This window comes from Leptonychotes weddellii, chromosome 5 (genome assembly GCF_054177405.1).
Source record: "Leptonychotes weddellii isolate Sample4059 chromosome 5, ASM5417740v2, whole genome shotgun sequence".
NCBI lineage: Eukaryota > Metazoa > Chordata > Mammalia > Carnivora > Phocidae > Leptonychotes > Leptonychotes weddellii.
The window spans coordinates 136,283,696-136,306,334 of NC_138373.1; the positions used below are offsets into that span (position 1 = coordinate 136,283,696).

Consider the following 22,639-nt stretch of genomic DNA (forward strand, 5'->3'; position numbering starts at 1 on the left):
TTTTTTTTTTTAAAGATTTTATTTATTTATTTGAGAGAGAGAGAATGAGAGAGAGCACATGAGAGGGGGGAGGGTCAGAGGGAGAAGCAGACTCCCCGCCGAGCAGGGAGCCCGATGCGGGACTCGATCCCGGGACTCCAGGATCATGACCTGAGCCGAAGGCAGTCGCTTAACCAACTGAGCCACCCAGGCGCCCCGATCCGATTAGGCTTCTTAGTGTCCAGTCATCTGTGCTATTCTCAGCCCGTGACTCTGAGTTATGCCCGGGCAAGGGCGAGGCTCTGCAGTCTGGCCGTCGGCAGAGCGTGCTCGGCTCCGCTTTCTAGTAATGGTGACAGGCTGGCAGGGGGCCAGCTTGACCCTTCCCCCTTGTGACTGGTTCGGGGCCTAATGTCTTCCTTCTGTCCTACACAAATTGGCCGCCTCATGCTCACCTCGAGGTCTTGTCATCCTGGCTGGGCCCGGCTGGCACACAGAGCGGACATTCCCAGGCTCCTGTCCCCTGGAATGACCTACATGAACGGGGCGGGGGGTTGGGGGGGGTCGAGGGCAGCCAGAGCTGTGGACAGCTGTTTATTTCACATCTAATGACCACTTTGCTTATATGCGATTATGTGGTGAGAATATGTGAAATCATTTGGCTTGGTTTTGGAGAGAGAGAACGTAGCTGTTATTTATATGGCCTACCAAATGGGAATTTATAGTTTTAATGTCATTTATAATTTTACCTTGTCCAAAATGTTCCCTATCTCCCTAAATAAAGTATAATTGGTAGGTTGGGAGTTTAATTTTGAAAATTGTTAGATTGAAGTATCTTAATATAGATTAAACAGCAATCAAACAAAATTCTGTTTAGTGAAACCTTTTCAGGGTATAGCCGATGATCTGATTATATGTGGCAACATGACACAGCAAGGCTCCAAAATCTGTAAAAGAACTTGGGCATTTTCCTAGAATTAAAACAGGATCTGATCTGAATTTTTATATTTATGTATCTTAAAAACTATTCATTTGTGGCCGGTATCATTAAAAGACTTCTAGAATTGTCCTGCATTGGAAATTAAAATGTATTACTTGGCTCTCAAACATAACTGAGTTTAATATTAAGTGTGAATAAGGTGATAGCTTTGTTCATAAATGCAAAATGCCTGTATGTTTACTATGAAACTCCTATTGTTGCTTTTTCTCTTTGCAGTGGTGGTCAAAATATAACTATCGTGGGCAGAAATTTTGACGTAATTGACAACTTAATCATTTCACATGAGTTAAAAGGAAACATAAATGTAAGTCTTCAGCTACCTTGTAATAATAGTAATTTTCAAGGATGATGTTGTTTTCATCACACGAACATCTCTTGGGGAATATCTTTTATTTCTGTGCCTTTGTGGTATTACAAGCTTTTACCTGTTGGGGGATATACACCATCTGGGCTATAATGGAAATAATAAGACCTTCTCCTTGCAGTGGAATATTTCCAATTGTGGTGCAGAGGAGAGAGGAATGAGCTTGGTATGACAAGGCCTCCCATTTCCGCCAGCTGGGCTTTGTAGGGAGGCACTTTAATGAGACAGCGTTTAGGAATACATGTGAAAATGCCTTAGTGAGGGGCAAAGGTGAGATGTCCAGAAGAATAGCAGTTCTGTGCAGTCAGTGGTGAAGTTCCCATCGTGCCCACAGAGCTGTGGTGTGGAGGCCAAGTGACCTGCCCGAGTCCCAGAAATCTTGTCATATATTCCTCCTGCTCCTGCCGTTGTCTGGCTTGGTCCCTTTCCTTCTCACCTGGCCTCCTCTTACCTTGCATGTCCCCACACAAGGGTCCGGTCCCCAGCCCTTGTCCACTTGCTAACACCCACAGGAGTCACGGGAGGGCCTCGTCACACAAAATGATGCATTTCAGATACAGGTTGGGGCCTCCGAGTACACTCCTACACTCTTCTCGAATTCTCTCCCCATTCTCTCTTCCCCTTTCTCTCCTTCCTCAAAGAGATGTGAAGGTAGCAGCCTCTCCGGGCCCCACCTGACCACTTCCTGCCAAAGCTGGCTGGTCTGCCTGTGGCCACAGACATGGCCGTGCTTGGGACCAGTGTGGGTTTGGGCCTAGGCACAGACAGCCTTCCTGAGTCACCCAGCGCCAGTTCCAGGCCTCACCTTGTATCTGATTCTAGGCCACGTCTCCCCAATGTGAACACACACCGTTTTTTGGTTCTTCATATCGCCAGAAATGTGAACGAGAGATCCAGGGCTGGACAGGTGTTAAGGGGGAAGGAGGTTTTGTTTGTCTCAGCCCCTTGCATCAGATCTTCCCACCTGTGGCCTCTTCCTACTCTCTCTTTTCTTTTTCTTTCTTTCTTTTTTTTTTTTTTAAAGATTTATTTATTTTATTTTAGAGAAAGAGAGAGAGCATATGGGGGTGCAGGGCAGAGGGAAAGGGAGAGAGAGAATCCCAAGCAGATTCCATGCTGAATACGGAGCCTGATGTGGGGTTCAGTCCCACAACCCCAAGATCATGACCCGAGCTGAAATCAAGTCAGACACTTAACCAACTGAGGCACCCAGGCGCTCCCCTACCCTCTCTTTTTAACACCAATATTAGAAAGTAAAAAACAGGTAAACCCCCACCTGACAAATTTTTTTTTCACAAGTTTTATTGCTCGCTATTTATTTATTTATTTATTTATTTATTTATTTATTTATTGAGATTTATCTTTAAGCAAGCCATACCAAACGTGGGGCTCGAACTCCCAGCCCCATGGTCAAGAGTTGCACACTCCACAGACTGAGCCAGCCAGGCGCCCCTTATTGTTCTTCTTTAAGACCTTTGTCAACCTCTTCTTTTCCAGAGGCTTTCTCTGTCCATCTCTCTGCACCCCTAAAAATGACAGTATTTATGTTTGTTTGTTTTTTTTTAATAAATAAAGCTGTGAAGCAGGCCACACTCTCTGTATTCTTTCCAGCCTTCATGCTCCACATTTTCCTGGGGGCCCACATTGTCTCTTTTGCTTTTGTTTCCCTGATTTCCTGTTAGGCCTGCAAAACCTTTTCCTCACTTGGGGTCAGTGACTTCCGCTAAGCGCCAGGGGACGTTCCCCGACAAGGACGGATGCAGCCGGTGGTGGTGTGCAGCTCCCTGCGGCCTCCCTGGGGGGTGCTCCCCTCCCTGCCCGCATTTCCCAACCCACCTCGAGGGCTCCAGGACACACAGACCCTGCAAAGTCTTTGGTGCCGCGTGTCCCTCTTACGCTAGGCTCCTTCTCTCTGCACATCCCTTCTCCGTTGCATGACCTCTGGCTGCCCCCATTACCGCTAAGTGTGTTCACAGTGATAGCAGCTAGGGTTCCTTGAGTGCTGACTGGGTGCCCGGCATGATTCCAAGCATTTCTGCACATGTAATCCCATGTAAATTAGCCCCCATTTAGTTGAATGAGCCCTCATTGCATCTAATTTGATTTCGGGTTCATTCAGCCCTGTGAGGGGAGGGTAGGATCACTCTCCCCATTTTACAGATGAGAAATTGGGAGCACAGAGAAGTTCAGTTGTCCGGGTTACCTCGCTCCTCCATCGCAGGGCTGGGGCTCGGTAATGAAGTTCTTAAAAATGCTCTTTTCTCCTCCCTCAGGTCTCTGAATATTGTATGGCGAATTCCTGCAGGTTTTTAGCCCCCAGTTTAAAGAGTTCAAAAGCGCGTACAAACGTCACTGTGAAGCTGAGAGTCCAGGAGACCTACTTGGACTGCGGAAGCCTGCAGTATCTTGAGGACCCCAGGTTCACAGGGTGTCGGGTCGAACCCGAGGGGGACACAGAACTGGAAGTGAAAATTCAAGTATGTTTCTCACTTCCTTCGGGTGGGACACACCCCCCGCCTTGATGGGCAAGGTGTGCTTGTGTCTGTGGGTTCCCTTGGGCGCCCTCATTACTTCATCTCCTCTTTGTTCTTCACAGAAAGAAAACGATGAGTTCAACATCTCCAAGACAGACATTGAAATCACCCTCTTCCACGGGGAAAATGAGCAATTAAATTGCAGTTTTGAAAATATTACGAGAAATCAAGATCTCACCATCATCCTTTGCAAAATTAAAGGCATCAGTAACGCAAACAGCATTGACACCTCTTCCAAGAAAGTTCGCGTAAGTCACCTGACACTCCTACCTGTTGGTTGTACCTTATTTGGGACACTTCTCAGTGACACTGAAGCCAGAATGGCATCTGTTATGGATCTTTAGATCTTTGCTTTAAATAGCAGATAAACAAAGCTGCTGTTGCAGGCGCAAGTGTAATTCCTCCAAAAGAGCGGGTCGAATCCATCCATGTGCCCATTCGAATGTCAAAGCACTGAACATACCATTGTCTATAATACTAATGAGTCTTGATAGTTTTGTTCTAGCCATACATTTAGACCGTAGCACCTGCACACAGAATCTCTAGACCACGGACGAACGAGCTATCATTCTTTTGCCAAATGTAGGGATGACATGTCTTAGCGGAAACCCAGCACATTCAGAGTAGCATCCGATTCTGATGGAGACCAGATGATCTCTGGGCCGTGGGCTGCTTCCTCTGTCATGGAGTCATGCCGCAATTCATCTCCTCCTGACATGTTTGAGGGTCCCATCAGAGGTATATTTATGTCCCACAATAAAGATGTGAGACCCTTGGGAACAGAACCATATTAGAAGTCTTTCTTTATGGTGTTCATGCCATATGAGGCTCTCCACAGTCTATACCCCCCCAAAATGCTTTATGATCTGTAGTCATAAATATTGAATAAAAGTCAAGAAAAAAGAACATCAGACTGTAAGACCAAAAAAAAAAAAAAATGTGTTCATGTCTCAGCTGCACCAGCTAATAGCTGCATGGCCTTAGGTAAGTCGCTTGGCTTGGCTGAGCCTCCAGTGGTCCATCTGTGTGATAAAGAGGGTACTAATTATTATCAAATCAGTAACACAGCTGAACTCACAAGTGCCCCCACATGTCACACCGGGTGAGGAGAGTAACGCTAGCAATCTCTAGTCGTGAAATGGTCCCTGAGGGCCTCTTCTATGATGGGAACACAGCGGAGAAGAAAAGAGACCCCAGGTTCTGCCTTTGTGGGGGTTACCTAAAGACACATGGAGTGAAGAAAGTAAATGAAAATGTGTGAGGTGGTGGTGATCGCCATGGAGAAGCATGAAGCAGGGACAGGCAGTGCTGCAAGGTGTGCAAGGGTGGGCAGCCAAGGTCTATCTAGGAAGATGACATTTGAGTAAGGACCTCAAGGAGGAGAGGGAGTGAGCCATGGGCTCTCTGGGGTAGAGGGTTCTAGACCTGCAGGTTTAACATGAGGAGCAACAAGGATGCCAGTGTGGCTAGAGCAGAGGGAGCAAGGGGGAATATTCAAGGAGGCTGGAGAGTTACCGGAGGGAGCGAGGAGCCGGGCGCCTGGGTGGCTCAGTCAGTTAAGCATTTGCCTTCAGCTCAGGTCATGATCAAGTCCCACATCGAGCTCCCTGCTCAGCGGGGAGTCTGCTTCTCCCTCTGCCCCTCCCCCCTGCTTGTGATCTCTCTCTCTCACTCACTCTCTCTCTCTCTCTCTCTCCAATAAATAAATAAAATCTTGGGGAAAAAATTAAAAAAAAAAAAAAAGGAACATGTGAGCCATTGCGAGGGCTTGGCTTTGAGCTCTGGGAAGCCACTGGAGAGTTTTGGGAGGACTGCCATGAGCCACTCACTCAAATGATGAAGTACATTTAGTCTTCACGACAACCCTAAGAAGAGGCACTATCTACATCCCACTTTAGAGATGAGGAAAGTAAGGATGGGATGGCTGAGTTAAACCCCTAGGGCAAAGAGAACTCAATTCTAAAATCTCCAGGTATAGTCCAGTGCACCTCAACTGTGACATATCTGAAAATCAAGGCACGGTGAATGTTCTCAATGTGCTCAAGTTCACAGAGCCAATCTGCCTGAGCTGGGACTTGAATTCATATATCCTACCTAGCTTGTCACCTTTTTGTATCTTGGGGAAAACAATTTGGAGGAAAAAGTGTGTACATAAATATGGCGCCCAATTCAATTGAGTCTAATGACTTTCTGTCCCATTAGGTCAAACTGGGAAACTTGGAGCTCTACGTTGAGCAGGAAACAGTTCCAACCACTTGGTATTTTCTGATTGTGCTTCCCGTCTTGCTAGTGATTGTCATCTTTGGTAAGTGCCCTGTTTGATTTTGTCAGAGAAATGATTCCCTGGGGCCTCTCGTCAGGCAGGCAGACTCTCAGCTTTCAGGGGCTGTTTGCCTCAGTTGAGTATTGATGGGTAAAAACCCAAATCACAACTTTGGGAAAGGAATCATAGGTACACGTTGAGGGCTTTCTAACCATTTTTTAGGATTCCTCATCGATACAAAGCTGGATTGCAAAGATGGCGTCTTGGTGTTTGAGAAATATAGTCCAACTCACTTCCCCAGTACTGTGAATGGCGATTACAAATCTCCCATTTACGTTATTCCTTCAGAATTCCTCTGGCATTTTGGACTTTCACAATCTGGTCATCTCCTCCTGCCTTCTCACCTCACCAAACACCACCCCCTGCTCCCACCCCAGCTCTGCTTTTCCTGGCAGAACTATGTTTTAGAAGCGTGATTTGTACCATCTATTAAAATATCGCAAGGCTCATCCGAGCACGATGATCCCAGGGTGGTTGCCCGCGGGCTGAATCTGGCCCAACAATCTGTTTTGTTTGGCCCGCACAGCATTTTTTTTTTAAACTGTGAACTAGTTGACGGCATTTTAAAATTAGGTGAGTCGCCTATGTTCTACACCTGAAATCAACGTAACATTTGTGTCCGCTGTACTTCAGTTAAAAAAAAAAAAAAAGTTGATTCACATTTTTAAAAATATCTCTTGAAAATTTGAAAGCTCTGGATCATTGGATCTCCACTTTTCCATAGCATCGGTTTCCTGGAACTGAATGACAGCAGCCCCTTGAGAGAGCATGTGGGCGCTGGGGTTTTGCTCAAGTCCCCACCACTCCCTGTTTGTCTCCACCTGGGCCACATGACTCATCTGCCTACCTGGTCCCTGTAGCCATTTAGTGTGCGACCTGGTTCTGAGCAGCTTTTCATCCAAAGTCTGGTTCCTCTTGTCCATCTCAGAAATAGAACTCCTCTCCACCAACTAAGAGAACACTTCACATACGTTGATTTAACACAGGTGTTGCCTTTCCAACGCTCTGTTACTAGTTGCTCCTGTTCCCTTCCATGCACTCCTTCATTCATCCATCCCCGCATCCACTTACCTTGTGTCTATGAACACACGTTGTGTTGCTGATAACTGCGCAGGCCTCCGGAGCTGGACAGCATGAGGGAAGGCCTGGCCCTTTCTCCTGGCGGGTTCTCAGTCCAGAGAGGGAAAGACTTCTGTGTGTGATGAACTGGCCCAATGGAATGAATTCATTTTGCAGAGGCCCTCTTTTGCCCTGCTGATGATCATTTCAGGTATTTTCTTGTGCTGCTTCTCCAGTTGACCACCCCTGCTCTATAGCTGGAATCCAGAATTGGGCTTGATATTTTAATAATGTTCTGGCTGGCACTGGCTTCGAGTAAGAAGATTACTTATAAATTCTAAATGCTGAGCTCTATTTTGAGAATCTGCTAGTGTTAAGCAGCTATAGACACCAGTCTCCCCATAGAGTCCTCTCCACTTTGTGACTTACTAGAAGTCTCTGATCTCTTCTTGTGCCGTGTGTGACTCACCCCTCCCGTCCCCACACTGTCATAGAGACTGTTTGTGCTTTTTATGGTGAGGTGGGCTCAGTTTGACCCATGGCTTTGGCTTCATTGGTAGCTGCCCTTTAAAATTCTCATCCCCTTCTTGCCATGATTCCAGGCCAGCATGTGTGACCAGAAGCTTGAGCAGGTGTAAAGTGTACAAATATTTTAACCCATCTGTCACGTCATTAGTGAAAACACAAAGCACCCTGGCCTAGGCCTGCCACCTTCTAAACATCCCCACTGTGGCTTCCCCTGGAGACGTCAGCCATCAAAAACCCACTGCTGGCTGGATGTGGCTGCCTCATTCCCTTTGCCTGCCCTGAGCCCCTGTAGCCTGAAGTGTGGCCCAAGGAACGCTAACCCCAAATCACGCTCCCGGAGAAAGGGGTTCCGTGGTCACATAAATTTGGAAATCACTGTGCGTCCCACCCTTTTTTGAAGATGCACAATGCATGTTATGGTGAAGACTGTTGACTTTGTGAAATGGTCCAGTGAAGAACCCTACTGAGTTTTGTTTCCTCCAGGATCATTCGTATCTACTGGTAGTGGGTCCTTTTATCATGAAGTTGCTGTTAAAGGAGGAAAATCTTTTCCAGAATAATAATGTAGTTGACAGTTGTTGAATATTCTTTTTAAAGAACAACTTCTGAATGCTTTCTGTGGGTTGCTTCTTGCAGTCCTCTCAACATCACAGTGAGGTGTGGGCCCTTTGACAGATAAGGCAACTGGGCACAGAGATGCTAAGGAACTTACTTGAAGTCACACAGCTCATAATTGGCAGAGTGGGGATGTGAACCGAGTACCAAGCCTGTTCAGGGCACTGTCTCAGTTAGAAGCACAGTTAGAAGCAAGACGAAGTGGGGAAAGAAGCCATGTCCCAGATCCGAGGGTTCATTGTGGACCTCTCCCCATATCAGCCAACTTGATCTATGCAAGTTTGGCTTACAGAGCGTGGATCTGTGATTTCCTTCTGCAATTGTGGCTCAGCTTTATTTCTCCAGGGATGTTTAGAAACATTGAAAAAAGAACGGAACAATATCAGTGGCCTGTGGCTGCAGGGAAACGTGGCTTATTTCATTACTTTTCAGCCAGCTGGGATCTTTGGTTACAAGTGGAGGTTATTTGATTTAGTTTTTACTTTAAGGTGGGTAGTTTTTTGTTTTCCTGTTGTGCTTTAGCATCTTCCTCTTTAGAGTGTCCCCTCACTGGGAATTTTTCCTTTTATAAATTCCACCTCTTAAATGCTGTTCTTTCTCTCTCTTCCTCTGTCTCTCTCTGTAAAAGAAATGTCAAGGTTGACTTCGTTTTCCTTTTTGTTTTTGAAGTTAACATGTCAATCTGACACTAGATCTCTGTCTCCTCAGCGGCCGTGGGGGTAACCAGGCACAAATCGAAGGAGCTGAGCCGCAAACAGAGCCAACAGCTGGAGCTCCTGGAGAGTGAGCTCCGGAAAGAGATACGTGATGGTAGGCTCCAAAATTTTATTTGTGGAAAAACAAGCCTTTTTTTTTATCATCTCCCCCCGCCCCCAAATGGAGCTGGCCACAGTAATGAGAACTGTTTGTATAATAGAAGACATCTGAGCGGCAGGGTCTAGGCCTGGCTCTGTGTTTATTCCAGCCCTGCTCTGCAGCCAACCAAGTAATTATCTCTTGTTTCTTCTTTAATGAAAACCAAGGTCATCCTCCATGTTAGACAAAACAGCAGAAGATCTTATCCATTGTTTGTTGAGTTAAAGTATTGCTCTTGGGATTCTGTTTTGCAGGCTTTGCTGAGCTGCAGATGGATAAATTGGATGTGGTTGATAGTTTTGGAACTGTTCCCTTCCTTGACTACAAACATTTTGCTCTGAGAACTTTCTTCCCCGAGGTAAAAGAGCATTGATCATATTCCTAAGGTTGAGTCTTGAATAATAACGAAGGTGCTTGTTGCTGCCGTCAAAACAGGTGTTTGCTTCCAAGGTGGCTGTAGATAGTATGCTTGGTGCGAAATAAGGGCTTACGTCTGAGCAGAGCTGGGAGAAGGGTAGTTATTAATTGGATTGATTAGGGTATAAAGCAGTGATGGGTCACTGACGATTATTCTTTGTCCAGTAACAAAAACCTAGGAGGGACAGAAGATCAGAGTGATGATTTTTGTTTTATTTTACTACCTGTTTAGAGCTGAATTTGTAGTTGGGAAGCAAGCTAGTTCATTTAAAAATCAATAAATTGTGGGCTGGCCAAGTTGTTGTGTTTATCTGCATGACTTCCATTGCAGCTACTAGATTATTCACTATTATTTCTCAGTTGGAAATGAAAAGTACTATGGGCCGAGAGGGAGGGAGGGAGACATGTATAGACTTTGAGTTGATAGCAGCCATCTTTAGCAATGTTGAGTTCTTAATGGTTCTCTCCAGCAGTTGTTCTTCTGCTGATCAGTCCATATCATCCTCATTTAGCAGAAATAGCTGCACGAAATGATTGATTAACCCATCCTGGGACTCCGAGGAGCAGTCTCCTTTAACCCTTTGGGTTTTCAGTCTCGCTCTGTTCTGACACCTCCATCTTCTCCCCTACCCACTCAACCTTCCTCCTTTACACTCCCAAGTCTTGAGCAAAGGGCACTCATTTGCCTGTCATCACCTCCACATCCTGATGCCCCCACTTCACCATGCTGCCCTTTTTTGTCCAGAACTGGTGACCACAGAGGGGCCCAACCTCTGGAACATCAACACAGATGATCATATTTCAGTCTAGACTTCTAAGCAAAGCCAGGTCAAAACAGAGCTGGTATCACCTTACCAGAAGCTTCTCAGCTACATTTGGCCAGAAGCCTAGAGTTCAGAAACACAGACACATGCAGTAAGCAATTTCCAGGTTCTCTATAATTCTAGAAGCAGACACCATGATATGTGATGCTGTGTCTGGAGGTTGGGATACCTCCATAAAACACCCGCCATATATATATATATACATATATATATTGTATATATATGTACAATATATATTTTGGTCCAAGCCTTACTGTTGTAAATCAAGAAGGCTATAAATAAGACTTCAGTTTTTTGTGCTTGTACAATATACTTTTTTAAACTTCTCCTCCAAGAGTACCAGGCAGCAAGACTTGTATTTGCCACCTCATCTATCCATTTCTACAGCAGAACACTACCTAGGGAGGGAGGTCAATTCCCTGAATCAGGATGACTATGCAGGACATCATGAGCCTATTTCTCAGCTATCTGAGATCCCCATTAAGAATTTAATAGCAATAAAACAACAGAGATTTCTACCATCAACATGAGGCTTGTGTGGGCTTTTACAGTTAATGATTGCCCTTGAGTGCTGAAGAGAGTAATCTGTGGCCTGAAAAAGAAATTGTCCTATATTCTAAATTCAGTAATCAAGAGCAAGATAAGTGATGAAGGCAAAAGACACTATTGCAAGTTGAGTGTTTTGAGGGGAAAAAAAAAATCCCAGGAAAAATGCTGTATTATTTTAGAAGAGAGATATAGTTGACCCTTGAACAACGCAGGTATGAACTGCATGGGTCCACTTACACACGGATTTTTTTTTTTTTCAATAAAACTACCGTCCTATAAATGTATGTCCTCTTCCCTATGATTTTATTAATAACATTTTCTTTTCTCCAGCTTACTCTATTGTAAGAGTACAGTATATAATACAGAAAACTTATAAAATATGTGTTAGTTGACATACAAAAGATGTGTTCATTGGTAAGGCTTCTGGTCAGCAGTAGGCAATATATTAGTAGTTAAGTTTTGGGGAAAAGTTACATGCCAATTTTCGACCGCACAGAGGGTCAGCGTCCCTCACCTCCCCCCCCCACCCCACCGCCGCATTGTTCAAGCCAAACAGACTTAACTCAGGGTTATGAATAATCTTGAACAGCAACTGAGAAAGCCAGGAAAACTGAAGTCAGTAAACAAGAGGAGTGGAAAAACAGGCGTAACTATCAGAACCCTAGCAAGACCTAAGTTAAATTCGAATTTATAATGCAAGATATAGAGGACGGAGGAGCATAGTCTGTGATGACAGCACCAGCTGAAATGCTTTCTAGGCTGCAGATCCGTCCTTGTGTCAATTAGGCCCTTTACTGATGGATCAGGAGCCACATCCTCTAGGCCTGGAGGTCGGCTGGTAGACCGAGAACTTGAGCAGTCAACACCTACCGGACAGCAGTAGACAGAACCAGAGGAAATTGTAGGTTCACAGAGGCCAAGATATTCCCAATTACTGGCTCTGTACCAGTTTTTGGTTCTCCAAAGCCTGCCTTTTCATTGTATTGACTGCATTGTTTTGCTGAAAATAGGAGGAGAAATAAGGGTGAGCAAGGCATCCTATCTCCTAGAAGAGGGAAATATAAATGAAAGGAGGAAGGAGCTTTAGAAAACAGGGAGCCATGGTGGCATTTCTCTATGTAAGGTCAGGACTCAATCTGTTTAAACGGTCTGTCCATATCAAGTTGGTTCAGCAGAAAAATGTCAGGAACTAGAAAATGCAAACCCAGGGTATGATTTTTCTGCATATTACTAAGGGAGAGTATGACCAAAATAGTTTGAGGTCTTCTGCTTAGGCTAACAGATTTGAAACTATAAAGCAAAAATTCTCTGCAGAAGAAATTTACTTTAACGAGGTATAAAAATAGCCTAAAGTTTCAAATATTACCCCCAAAAAAGAGGAAGAGAAAAACCTGAATGTTCAAGTTTTTATTTTCATTCTGTTGACTCATTTAAAGTGTTACTCATGCTTTTAAAATTTAATCCTTTAATTCCAAGAAGACTTATGATACATTAAAAAGGGAAACTCGAATTGAAAAGTCTATATCCAGGAGCAACATAGCATAGCACATAAAAATAATTGTAGAAGCCAGCAGGACAATAACTTTGTGATCTAGTTTGCCATAAGTTAGTGATAAAAGCAATAAACATAGCTGAGATAGAACTTACTGTGCACGTGTGCATCTTCTTTTCACACCAAGCTTAGGAGATGGGAGTCGGTGGTGTCCTCATTTTGAGGATGAGCAATGTCAGGCACAGAGAGGTTACATAACTTGCCCAAAGTCATGTGACCAGTAGGTGCTAAAACCAAGAGTGAAACCCAAGTAATTTGGCTCCAGATTTCTAACTTTTAACCACCCAGCTCACCCCGTCTCCATAACATTGTCTCTTGAGACAGTGGATACTACTAAGCTAAGGCTTGTAAAAACTTACGGACACAACTCAGTAATTATCCCGAGAGGGCAAACTGCTTAAGGAGGGGTCTGCACATTCGCATAATCTTCTTTACCACTTCTTTCACTTTTGAGTCTGTTCTTTGAAAGTGTGAGATGCCTTCCTCTACTAAAAATGGGACTGATGCAGTGATAATGATTCTTCTTAGAGGTTTTCAGAATTCACCGGTGCTTCTTGAGAGCTGAATAATTATTTATTATGTATTAGAGGATATAAAATGAACATAAGCCCAGGGGCCCTTCAGATTAGCAAACAGTGTCTCTACTTTATTAAAACGGACTTGGGTATGGTAACAAAAATACACTATTCATTTCCTTTGGATGTTATGAATAATAAAAGTGTCTCCTTCCTCTCAGTCAGGTGGCTTCACACACATCTTCACTGAAGATATGCATGTAAGTCTATAAGTTTTCATTTTTAGCCCATGACTGCCTGACTTTCATAGTGTCCTCATTGTCATCATCATCTCCATTATTGAATTTTTGTGAGTTTTTTTGGAATCATGGATTCAATATTAAATCATTGTCTTGGAAAACCCATTGTGGATCTACCTCCTAACTTTAAGTTTCTAATATTATATCATGTCATATCGTATCATATCATATTCATTTTTTTTTTCCAGAACAGAGATGCCACTGACAAGAATGAAAGTCTCACAGCTTTGGATGCCCTGATTTGTAATAAAAGTTTCCTTGTTACTGTCATCCACACCCTTGAGAAGCAGAAGAACTTTTCAGTGAAGGACAGGTATTAGTCAATTTATTTATATTTTGAAAGTCTTTAAATAGAGAAAATAAAAACGTGTGCTCCTTATTTCCAAACTGCAACCTGAACCTGGTATCTACATCCCTTGAAAACGTGGATTTATCCAGAGGCCGTCTGGTCGGGGTCATGAGGTCACGATAGCTCTACTTCGGATCACACGACCCCAACACATATTCTGTTTTGAAGACACACACATACCCTCCTCCCCCACAAAAAAAGCCCTGAAAAACCCCAACACCAAGAAAAAACATGAGTCCTGAATCAAAAAAGCAGAAGTGCTATTTTCTATCTTTAAAACACCTAAAAATTTGGGAAAGACATTCACTTCTTGTTTACCACTCTAGTTTAAAGTCTAAGAGCTGAAAACACATAAAATGTCCTGGGGTGAACACTGGTGCATGGTTTTTATGAATTGAGGACAAAGGTGGTTGACCTAAGACATTAAAAAAACACACATGCCCACAGGAGAGCACCCCACTGCCCCTCAGTTTCCGTGGAAACTCCCATCAGCATCAACTTAGCCATGGCTGATAGTTAACCTCATTAACCAAGAGTCTTTTTTTATGTGCTTCTTTGTCATCTGTATATCTTCTTTTTTTTCCTCTCTCTCCGTTTTATTGAGATGGAATTGGCATATAGCACTGTAGAAGTTTAAGGTGTATGGCATAATGATCTTCCTTACACCTAGTGCAAAATGATGACCATAATGAGTTTAGTTAGCATCCATCATCTCATACAGCTACAAAAAAAAAAAAAAAGGAAAAAAATGAACTTTTAAGATTTACTCTCTTGGAACTTTCAAATTATGCAGCAGTGTTAACAGTAGTCACCATGTTATACATTATATCCCTAGCATTTACTTCTCTTTTAATTGGAAGTTTTTGTATTTTGTCCACCTTCCTCCAACTCCCCCTCCATTCTCCACCTCTGGTAACCACAGATCTGATCTCTTTTTCCATGAATTTGGTTATTTTTCTTTTTTCTTTTTAGATTCCACATATAAGTGAGATCATACGGTATTTGTCTTTCTCTGACTTAATTTAACATACTGCCTGCAAGATCCATCCATGTTGTGACAAATGGCAAGATTTCATTCTCTTGTGTGGCTGAACAGTATTCTGGTGTGTGTGTGTGTGTGTGTGAACACACATATACCACATTTTCTTTATCTGGCCATCTGCTAATGGACAGTTGGGTTGTTTTGATGTCTTGACTATTGTAACCAAGGCTCTATTTTTCAATAGGTGTCTGTTCGCCTCCTTCTTGACCATTGCACTGCAAACCAAGCTGGTCTACCTGACCAGCATCCTGGAGGTGCTGACCAGGGACTTGATGGAACAGTCCAGTAACATGCAGCCTAAACTCATGCTAAGACGCACGGAGTCTGTGGTAGAAAAACTCCTCACAAACTGGATGTCCGTCTGCCTTTCTGGTTTTCTGCGGGTAAGTGTCACCTCGCTTGGTAGTGTCAGAGGTAAGACAATAGGTGGTTATTTTTAGCAGATGCTGATGTCTTTGCCAGGATAAGTCCTGAGCACTCCATGGTGTCAGCATTTAACCTCTTTTAGACATGGTCCTTCCTAGGAGCACGTGGAGGGGAAAATAAAATTGTTTTTGCTGTAACTGGCCTATGCAAATGCAGTTCATTTAGACGTTTTTCTCTTTTAAACAACTTTATTGCGGTAAGAACAATTAACATGAAACCTCCCCTCTTACCAGATTTTTAAAGGGTGCAAAACAGCGTTGTTATCTGTAGGCACAATGTTGTACAACAGATTTCTAGAACTTATTTATCTTGCATAACTGAAATTTTATACCATTGACTTTTGAGCCCACCTTGACATCATTAATTGACAACCAGAGCCCAGGAAATGTGCTGAGTGGAAGGGGTATTTCAGATATTGAAGAGAACGCAATGCTTGCAGGGTCTCTGAAGCATCTTGGAAATACCCATTTACCTACTAATACTGGAAGCTAATTAAACTCAGTTCTAACTAGTCATTCCACATTATTCCGTTTGTTTAGCAATCCCCAAAGAGCCACCCATCCCTGGAGTTTCCTTTGTTGGGGTTATTGCATGAATGTGGTTGTAGTCTGATTGAATCTTAAAATTATTTTTGAATGCCAACTTGGCGTGGATCCAGCGGGTAAGGAAGTGGGTCTTGGAGCCCACTGCCTGGTCTGCATCTGGACCCCGTCACTCACTAGAGGAGGCTTCCGCACCTATCTGAGCCTTGGGTTTATAGCCTGGAGCACTGGAAGAAGACTATCTTAGGGCCGCTCTGAAGCCTAGAGGAGAAAATGGAGACAGTGGCTTAGCACCAAGTAAACACTCCATCAATGTTGACCGGTACTGTTCTAAAATATTAATAGGACAAGAAGAGTGTTCTGTTGAACCCGATCTTCGTTCAGCCCCTCTGAGGCCCCTGGTACGGAAGGTTCTTATCCTTCTTTAATTTCACCAGCCATCCAGATTCCAGCAAAACTGCCTAATTGTGTGTTTGTAGCTAGTTCCAAAATCTAATTAAGCTTTGAATAAGATACACTGCTATATGCCACAGGTTTTAACAGTGCGACTTAAGTTTAGATCCAAGAGCAGCACTTTAAATAGACTGTGCTTAGTTTAATGTTTAATGCAATCTTACAAGTAGATGCACAACATGTTTTTTTTTTTTTTACCAATGCCTTCCTCTCCCAAGGCACTACCCATTTATTAAGATTAATGAAATCTGCCTTATTTTCTGTTTACTTGGTATAAATCATCATACGCTTTGGGGAGGTGTTGAGCAGTTATTTCTGGGGCGAATATTTTCGCTTCCCACCATCCTTGCTTCAGCCACAACTGCATCTAAACAGAGGCGGCAGGACCCACACCCAGTTCTGGGTCTTAGTCTTGGAAGTCAGATTCCTGCCCTACCAATGCCACTGAATCAGAAGCCTGGGCGGTGGGGCCCGAAAATGCACGTTTGCCAAGCTCCTCCAGGTAATTGTATGTGCCTTACATTTGAGAATCCTGGGGTAGTAGAAAGAGCACTGGACTAGGAGTGTTGGTTAGAAGCAGCAGGTTCCGGCTCTAAAGTCATCTCAGCCCCAGTTAGCTGTGTGTCTCTGGCCCTTTTCCTCTGGGCAACTGTTATCTACTCATGGAGTGAAGAGCTTAGTCACCGGTTTTAAATTTCTCCCCAGCTCTTTCTTGGGGGATCTTGTGGTTGGAGACTTGCCCTTGCTGCCCTTGAGCCTTAAATGGGTGCGATGTTCCAAAAATCTGGGCCCTAAGCCCAAACGGCTCCCTCCAGCAGAGGATTCTGGGTCAAGCTTTTGCAGTGCTGATTCAAGAGTATCTTGAGCACTTGCGATGGCGAGGGGTGGCACGCTTACCAGGAGGAAGTGACCGTGAGCCGGCCAGAGATGCTTTCAGTTTCTGTGGAAAAATTCCCTCTGGTGCAGGGGGTCTGACTTCCCACACCGGGTGCCCAAGGAGATGTGGGACTCGGACAGCCTTGGTCCTCCTGCCCTGTCCCACAGACATTTGCCTAGATGCCACTAGCTCTGTGACCCCCAGGTAACCTCCTCCTCAGAGCTTCCAGGGCTCTGTGAGTGAAGTAATAATACCAACTGTCTTTACTGAGCATGCCAGATATTATGTGAAGAGTTTTGCTTACTTTTCTCACTGAATCCTCTCATTTGATCCTGCGAGGTAAGGATCGTTATGACCGTTTTGCACTGGGGGGATTGGGAGCACGCAGAATGGATGTGCCTTCCGCCAGATCCCACAGCGGGCATGGGATGGCACCAGGGTTTGAGAGCTCCTAGCTACTACCTCCCCAGTGAGGCAGGCACCTTCTTATGGGCTTAGGGAGGATTTAGGGATGGATCGAGATCACAGGCATGAAAGCCTCTGGCTGAGCCTGGGCCAGAGTCCGGTCTCACAAAGGAAAGGAAGGTGAAGGGGCCGAGCTTAGTTCCCATCCCAGGAGAGGGAGGGTAGGCGTGGTCCGGTCAGGTGCACTTGGCCACAGCCAGCCACCCGAGGAGCTGAGTGTTCCCTGCTCTGTAAGACACCTAAGCCCCCAGCAGGTATGACTGAGGACTCGTGTTCCATAGTGACAGAGAAACTTCATGGTTTTCGAAGCTGGCCCCATATCAGAATCCCCTGGGAAGGTGTTCAAACCACAGATGCCCAGGCCTCGGTTCCAGACGTTCCGGGTCTGTGGGTCTAATGGAGGGTCCAGGCATCTGAATTTTTTATGGGAGCCCCAGGGAATTCTGGTAATGATCACCCAGGGTTAGAACCGTGGGTGCGGGTAACAGTATAAGACAAAATATCACTTCTCTCAGTCTGGCTGCACTCTGGAGAATTCTGGGGAATTCCTGACTACAGAGCCAGTGAGTCTGTAGCTGCCCTTCCACACAGCCCGGCAGAGCCCACCTGGCCCCCAACTGTACCCTCGGTGGCCCATCCAGCCCACAAGGCTCACGAGGACACTCACCCCTGTCTCTGATGTGTGCTGGAGGGAAAAGGAGAAGTAGAAGTTCTGGGTTTGCAGTCGGGACATTACCCCAGAGGGCAGAGGGAAAGAGAAGAGAGCAGTGTGGTTGTGAACCACTAAATAAAGGATATTTCCCATAAGAATTAAAATGTCAGGCGCTAGTCCCAACGCTCTCCCCACCTGGGAAATTTTCGAACATTCCACCTCTGTCCTACACTAAGGAAGAGACTCAAGGATATGTCAGCAGGGAAGAGAAAAAGTGGTGACTATCCCACGCCCGCTGTGGGATCAGGGGAAAATCACAGCTATTCCGTGTGCCCCAGCTCCCCCTCTGTGCAAAATGGTCATAACGATACTTACCTCACAGGATTAAATGAGAGGATTCAATGAGAAAAGGTAATGGGAAAAGTGACGGGAAGCCAGTGGAGAGTGGGGTGGCAGAAGGGGGCCGAAGGGAGCCCTGGGACTGGGGAGGGCACATGTTCCTGCAGGGAGGGGATGGGACAGGCAGTGGGGAGGGGGGGATGCCAGGAGTCTTACATGAGGTCTCCATTTACTTGGTCAGGGCAAAGCAGGGGAGAGAGCTAACGGAACCCTCCTTTGCAAGCTAGGCCGTGAAGCTTGGCTGGAAACGGTGCTTCCAGCCTCAGTCGCTTGGCTGGCTTCTTCATCACGAAGGGTCTGACTTCTGGCCCTAGCTCTCCCTCTTCCACATATTTGGTTAATGTCCGTTGATTGTAGACACTGATTACCTGGCAGGTGCGTTGCTGCCGACCCAGGGCTGCATGCTCTGGGCGGCTTCCGTGGCAGCAGAACACCCAAGCGTCCCCCGTGAGCTGCTCAGAGTCCACGCAAGTGCAGTGTGGCTACAGGTTTGAGGCATCTCATGAACCATGAGCGGGCGAGCCCCGGTCGAGGAGTAAGTGCCCATGGCAGAAGTTTGGAGACAGACGCCATCGGGATGGGCCGAATCCTGGGGACAAGCCTTCAAGCAATGGACTTGGCTCTGGTCCAGGGAAGGGAGTTCAAGTGCATCAGTGGCCGCGTACCAGCCAAGGTGCACAGACGAGGTGCCCAGGGGTGTCTGTGCACGCCCAGCTCTGCAAACCACAGCGAGCTGGCCGGGATGGCTGCAGGTTGTGGTCACTAAAGGCCACTTCCTTCATTAGAAGCTCTTAACACCAAAAAGCATCCTCCTTGGCAAGTGTACAAAATGTTCTGACATTTATTCTGGTTACCAAGGCTAATTGTTGTGTATTTTTTTAAATGCCATTTATTTTTGGTTTGCTCAAAAAGGCAATTAAATAGGAATATAAACGAAGGTTAAACCTCTGCATCTACTCTAGGCATTAGCCAGCTGATGAGCATCAGTCTGCCATATAGAAGCTGAAACATAAAAGAACCATCCGCTGAGGATTTCTTGTTGCTGTTGGCTGTAAATGCTGGGAGTCTATGCGCGGGCACGGGCGTGCGTGCATGTGTGTGTGTGCGCGCGTGTGCGCGGGCGTGCACCTGCGCAGGTGGTGGGAGAGGCCACGTCTCCTGAGTTTTGCGCCCAATCCTGAGCGGAGCAGTGTGTATTTTCTTGGGAGTCTCATGTTGATTGTTAGAAAACATTGCCGCCTGCCTCCTGTCGCACTGCCATAAACTGAAACTTTAACTCTTTGGAAAGTACAGTGGCTTCCGCAGACAGCTGACTTTCACTTTTGTGTCTCTTCCAAGGAAACTGTTGGAGAGCCGTTCTATTTGCTGGTGACGACTTTGAACCAGAAAATAAACAAGGGTCCCGTGGATGTAATCACTTGCAAAGCCCTGTACACCCTGAACGAAGACTGGCTGCTGTGGCAGGTTCCAGAGTTCAGTACTGTGGTATGTTCGCGATGAAGCCTCCCCCCAGCCCTGGAAAGAAGCCTGGCTGGGAGCTCGGTGGCGGGGTGGGGGCAGGGGGGTCACTTAAAACAAAGCGATATCATTCCTACTGCGGGAGGCCTCAGACGATGAGTTAATTAAAAACAGTAGTTGATAAAATATTAACACGTGTTCACATAATAGATTTTAATTACTTGGTTGGGGGGAGAGAATTGTAATGATGCCTGGGGTACTCATCAATTTCCAAAGATTTTAATATCAGGATAGCTTATAGCTTTTCAGCATCGTCAAAGGAAATGCAAAGCACTCCCTATTCAGCACTTATAATTGCAATCAGAATTTCTCAAACGGCTCTGCTTTGGAAGACAATGTGTGAAGATATATTTCAACCAAATTGAGGCCGTCTTATTTTAGAACGATAACACAAGACAAATTCCACTGTGTTCCCTGTGCAATATGACACCCTTACTTTATTTTCATGGATTAGTTACAAATGTTTGGTGTCACGCACTTAATGTTCTGTGATCTCATAGATATTTTTAGAGGAACGCTGTAAATCACTACAGGAAGATGATTGCCTGGCTGCTGGAGGGTTTCACCCATTCGAGAACTTCTTTTCACCCATCCCCATCCCACCCCCACCCCCTTCCCTTCCTAAAGGAAGAGAGAGCAATTTCTTGCACATTCACGAATTGTAGAGAGAGGGCCAAGCGTGACAAGTGTCTCCAAAATTACTTAGGCATTTTCTGTGCTTTTCCGTTCATAGAGACTGGGGAAAGAGATCGCTGTCATTTGGTTTGATCCTTAGCCTTATGGAGACTCGGGGCTTCTTCACAATCTTGTTAGTGGAGGAGGAGGGAAAAAAGACAGTGGGGTTTTGGGATTACTCAGTAAGGGGGCTGAGTCTCCTGTGGCTTAGCTCTGGACGGCGAGACCCGTGGTATCATCCTAGAAGAATTCATTCCCTAATTGCAGAAGGCACCATGTCGCTGTGGGCTGTGTTATGGTTATGTGCTCTGGTGGGAGAATAGTCCACAGCAGCTGTTTCCAGTTCTAGGTCACTGCCAGATGTAGTTTACCCTCCGCTGAAGACAGTACCCTGCTCAGCCGCCATCCACAAGCCAGGAGCCTGAGTAGAAAGTTAACATTTCTTATGTTCTGATTTCTGTGTATGTAACTGTCTATGGCCGAGAGCTGGTGAGGAGCAGTGGTTCTCAAACTAGCATGCAGCGGTGAAGAGCACAGACTCTGGCCGGGCACGCTTGCAATCCACCCCTGCCCATCTGTGTGACATGGGGCAAGTTTCCAAACCTCCCTGTGCCTCAGGGTCCTCGCCTGTAAAATGGGGAGGATGATCACTGTGCGGGTTTCATGGCGGCATCACAGCGGTTAAGAGCATTGACTGCCGGGCGCCTGGGTGGCTCAGTCGTTAAACGTCTGCCTTCTGCTCGGGTCATGATCCCAGGGGCCTGGGATTGAGCCCCACATCGGGCTCCCTGCTCAGTCGGGGGCCTGCTTCTCCTTCTCCCTCTGCCTGTCCTCGTTTTGGCTCAGGTCATGATCTCAGGGTTGTGGGATCGAGTCCTGCATCGGGCTCCATGCTGGGCATGGAACCTGCTTGGGATTTTCTCTCTCTCTCTCTCTGCCTCTGCCCCTCCCCCTGCTCTCATGCACGCACATGCTGTCTCTCGCTCTCTTTTTCTCTCTCTCAAAGAAATAAATCTTTAAAAAAAGGAAAAAGAAATGCAGATCCAGACAAACCAATGCCTGGGTCTTCCGTCGGGACTGATGAAATCAGAACTGCTGGGGACGAAGGCCAGGCATAGACAGACATTTCTTAAACACCCCAGGTAGTACCGAGGATGTACAGCGTGCGTGGAGAGGGCCCCTGGGTATCTTGGAGAATGAAAGACAAACTTTGCATCAGGGCTTGTTGATACCTTTCCCTACGATTGTTGGAGGACAAATGCAGGGCCTTGGTCCCACTCCAAAGATGTGTATGCTTTTACTTTGAAACATTTTGGAAGCCCCACAGATTCCCAAAGAGAGACATTGGCGAGTGTCTGTAGGTTGGGGGAATCACGTTCATGAAAATGTGAACCCCGACAGGAAGGAGAGGAAAGGAGAGGACCAGACTGGGAGTGGGGCAAGAAGTCAAATGCCTGAAGCCACTTTTGAGGTTTGAGTCCTTTTTAATGCTTTACATGGCAACACTTTTTCCGCCTTTCATTTTGAAACATTATTTCACAGTCAATTAAGACCATGTGTTTCAGATTTGTTAACTCTCAACTGTCATCAAAATGTTTCTTGATGTTGAAGGAATTCATGTTGACTCTTGGCGTCTTTTTTCCTTTATAGCCCCTGGGGAAAAGGCTAATGGGAAATTATGATTTTAGAAATCCAGATAAATCTTGCTTTTCAAATGCAGATTTGCCAGTAGACAGAGACTAGAAAAGGGGTGGGGCACTGGTTTCTAGGGGCCTTGCTTTAAAAATGATTTTTAATGCCTTTTATTGTACCTGTCCCAACCTGTTTC

The 22,639-nt window shown here is 45.5% G+C and overlaps 1 protein-coding gene across 3 annotated transcripts in view; it reads left to right on the forward strand.

Annotated features, from left to right (window-relative positions):
- The window catches only part of PLXNC1 (plexin C1), a 156,216-nt gene that overhangs the window by 84,672 nt on the left and 48,905 nt on the right, over positions 1–22,639 (forward strand). For all 3 annotated transcript variants that reach the window (XM_081822199.1, XM_081822197.1, XM_081822198.1), the window contains exons 12-21: positions 1,196–1,283; positions 3,617–3,820; positions 3,940–4,125; positions 6,080–6,182; positions 9,111–9,212; positions 9,512–9,615; positions 13,336–13,374; positions 13,602–13,726; positions 14,989–15,187; positions 19,957–20,103. In XM_081822199.1, the coding sequence (XP_081678325.1) occupies positions 1,196–1,283; positions 3,617–3,820; positions 3,940–4,125; positions 6,080–6,182; positions 9,111–9,212; positions 9,512–9,615; positions 13,336–13,374; positions 13,602–13,726; positions 14,989–15,187; positions 19,957–20,103 (1,297 nt within the window). The remainder of the gene's footprint in view (positions 1–1,195; positions 1,284–3,616; positions 3,821–3,939; positions 4,126–6,079; positions 6,183–9,110; positions 9,213–9,511; positions 9,616–13,335; positions 13,375–13,601; positions 13,727–14,988; positions 15,188–19,956; positions 20,104–22,639) is intronic.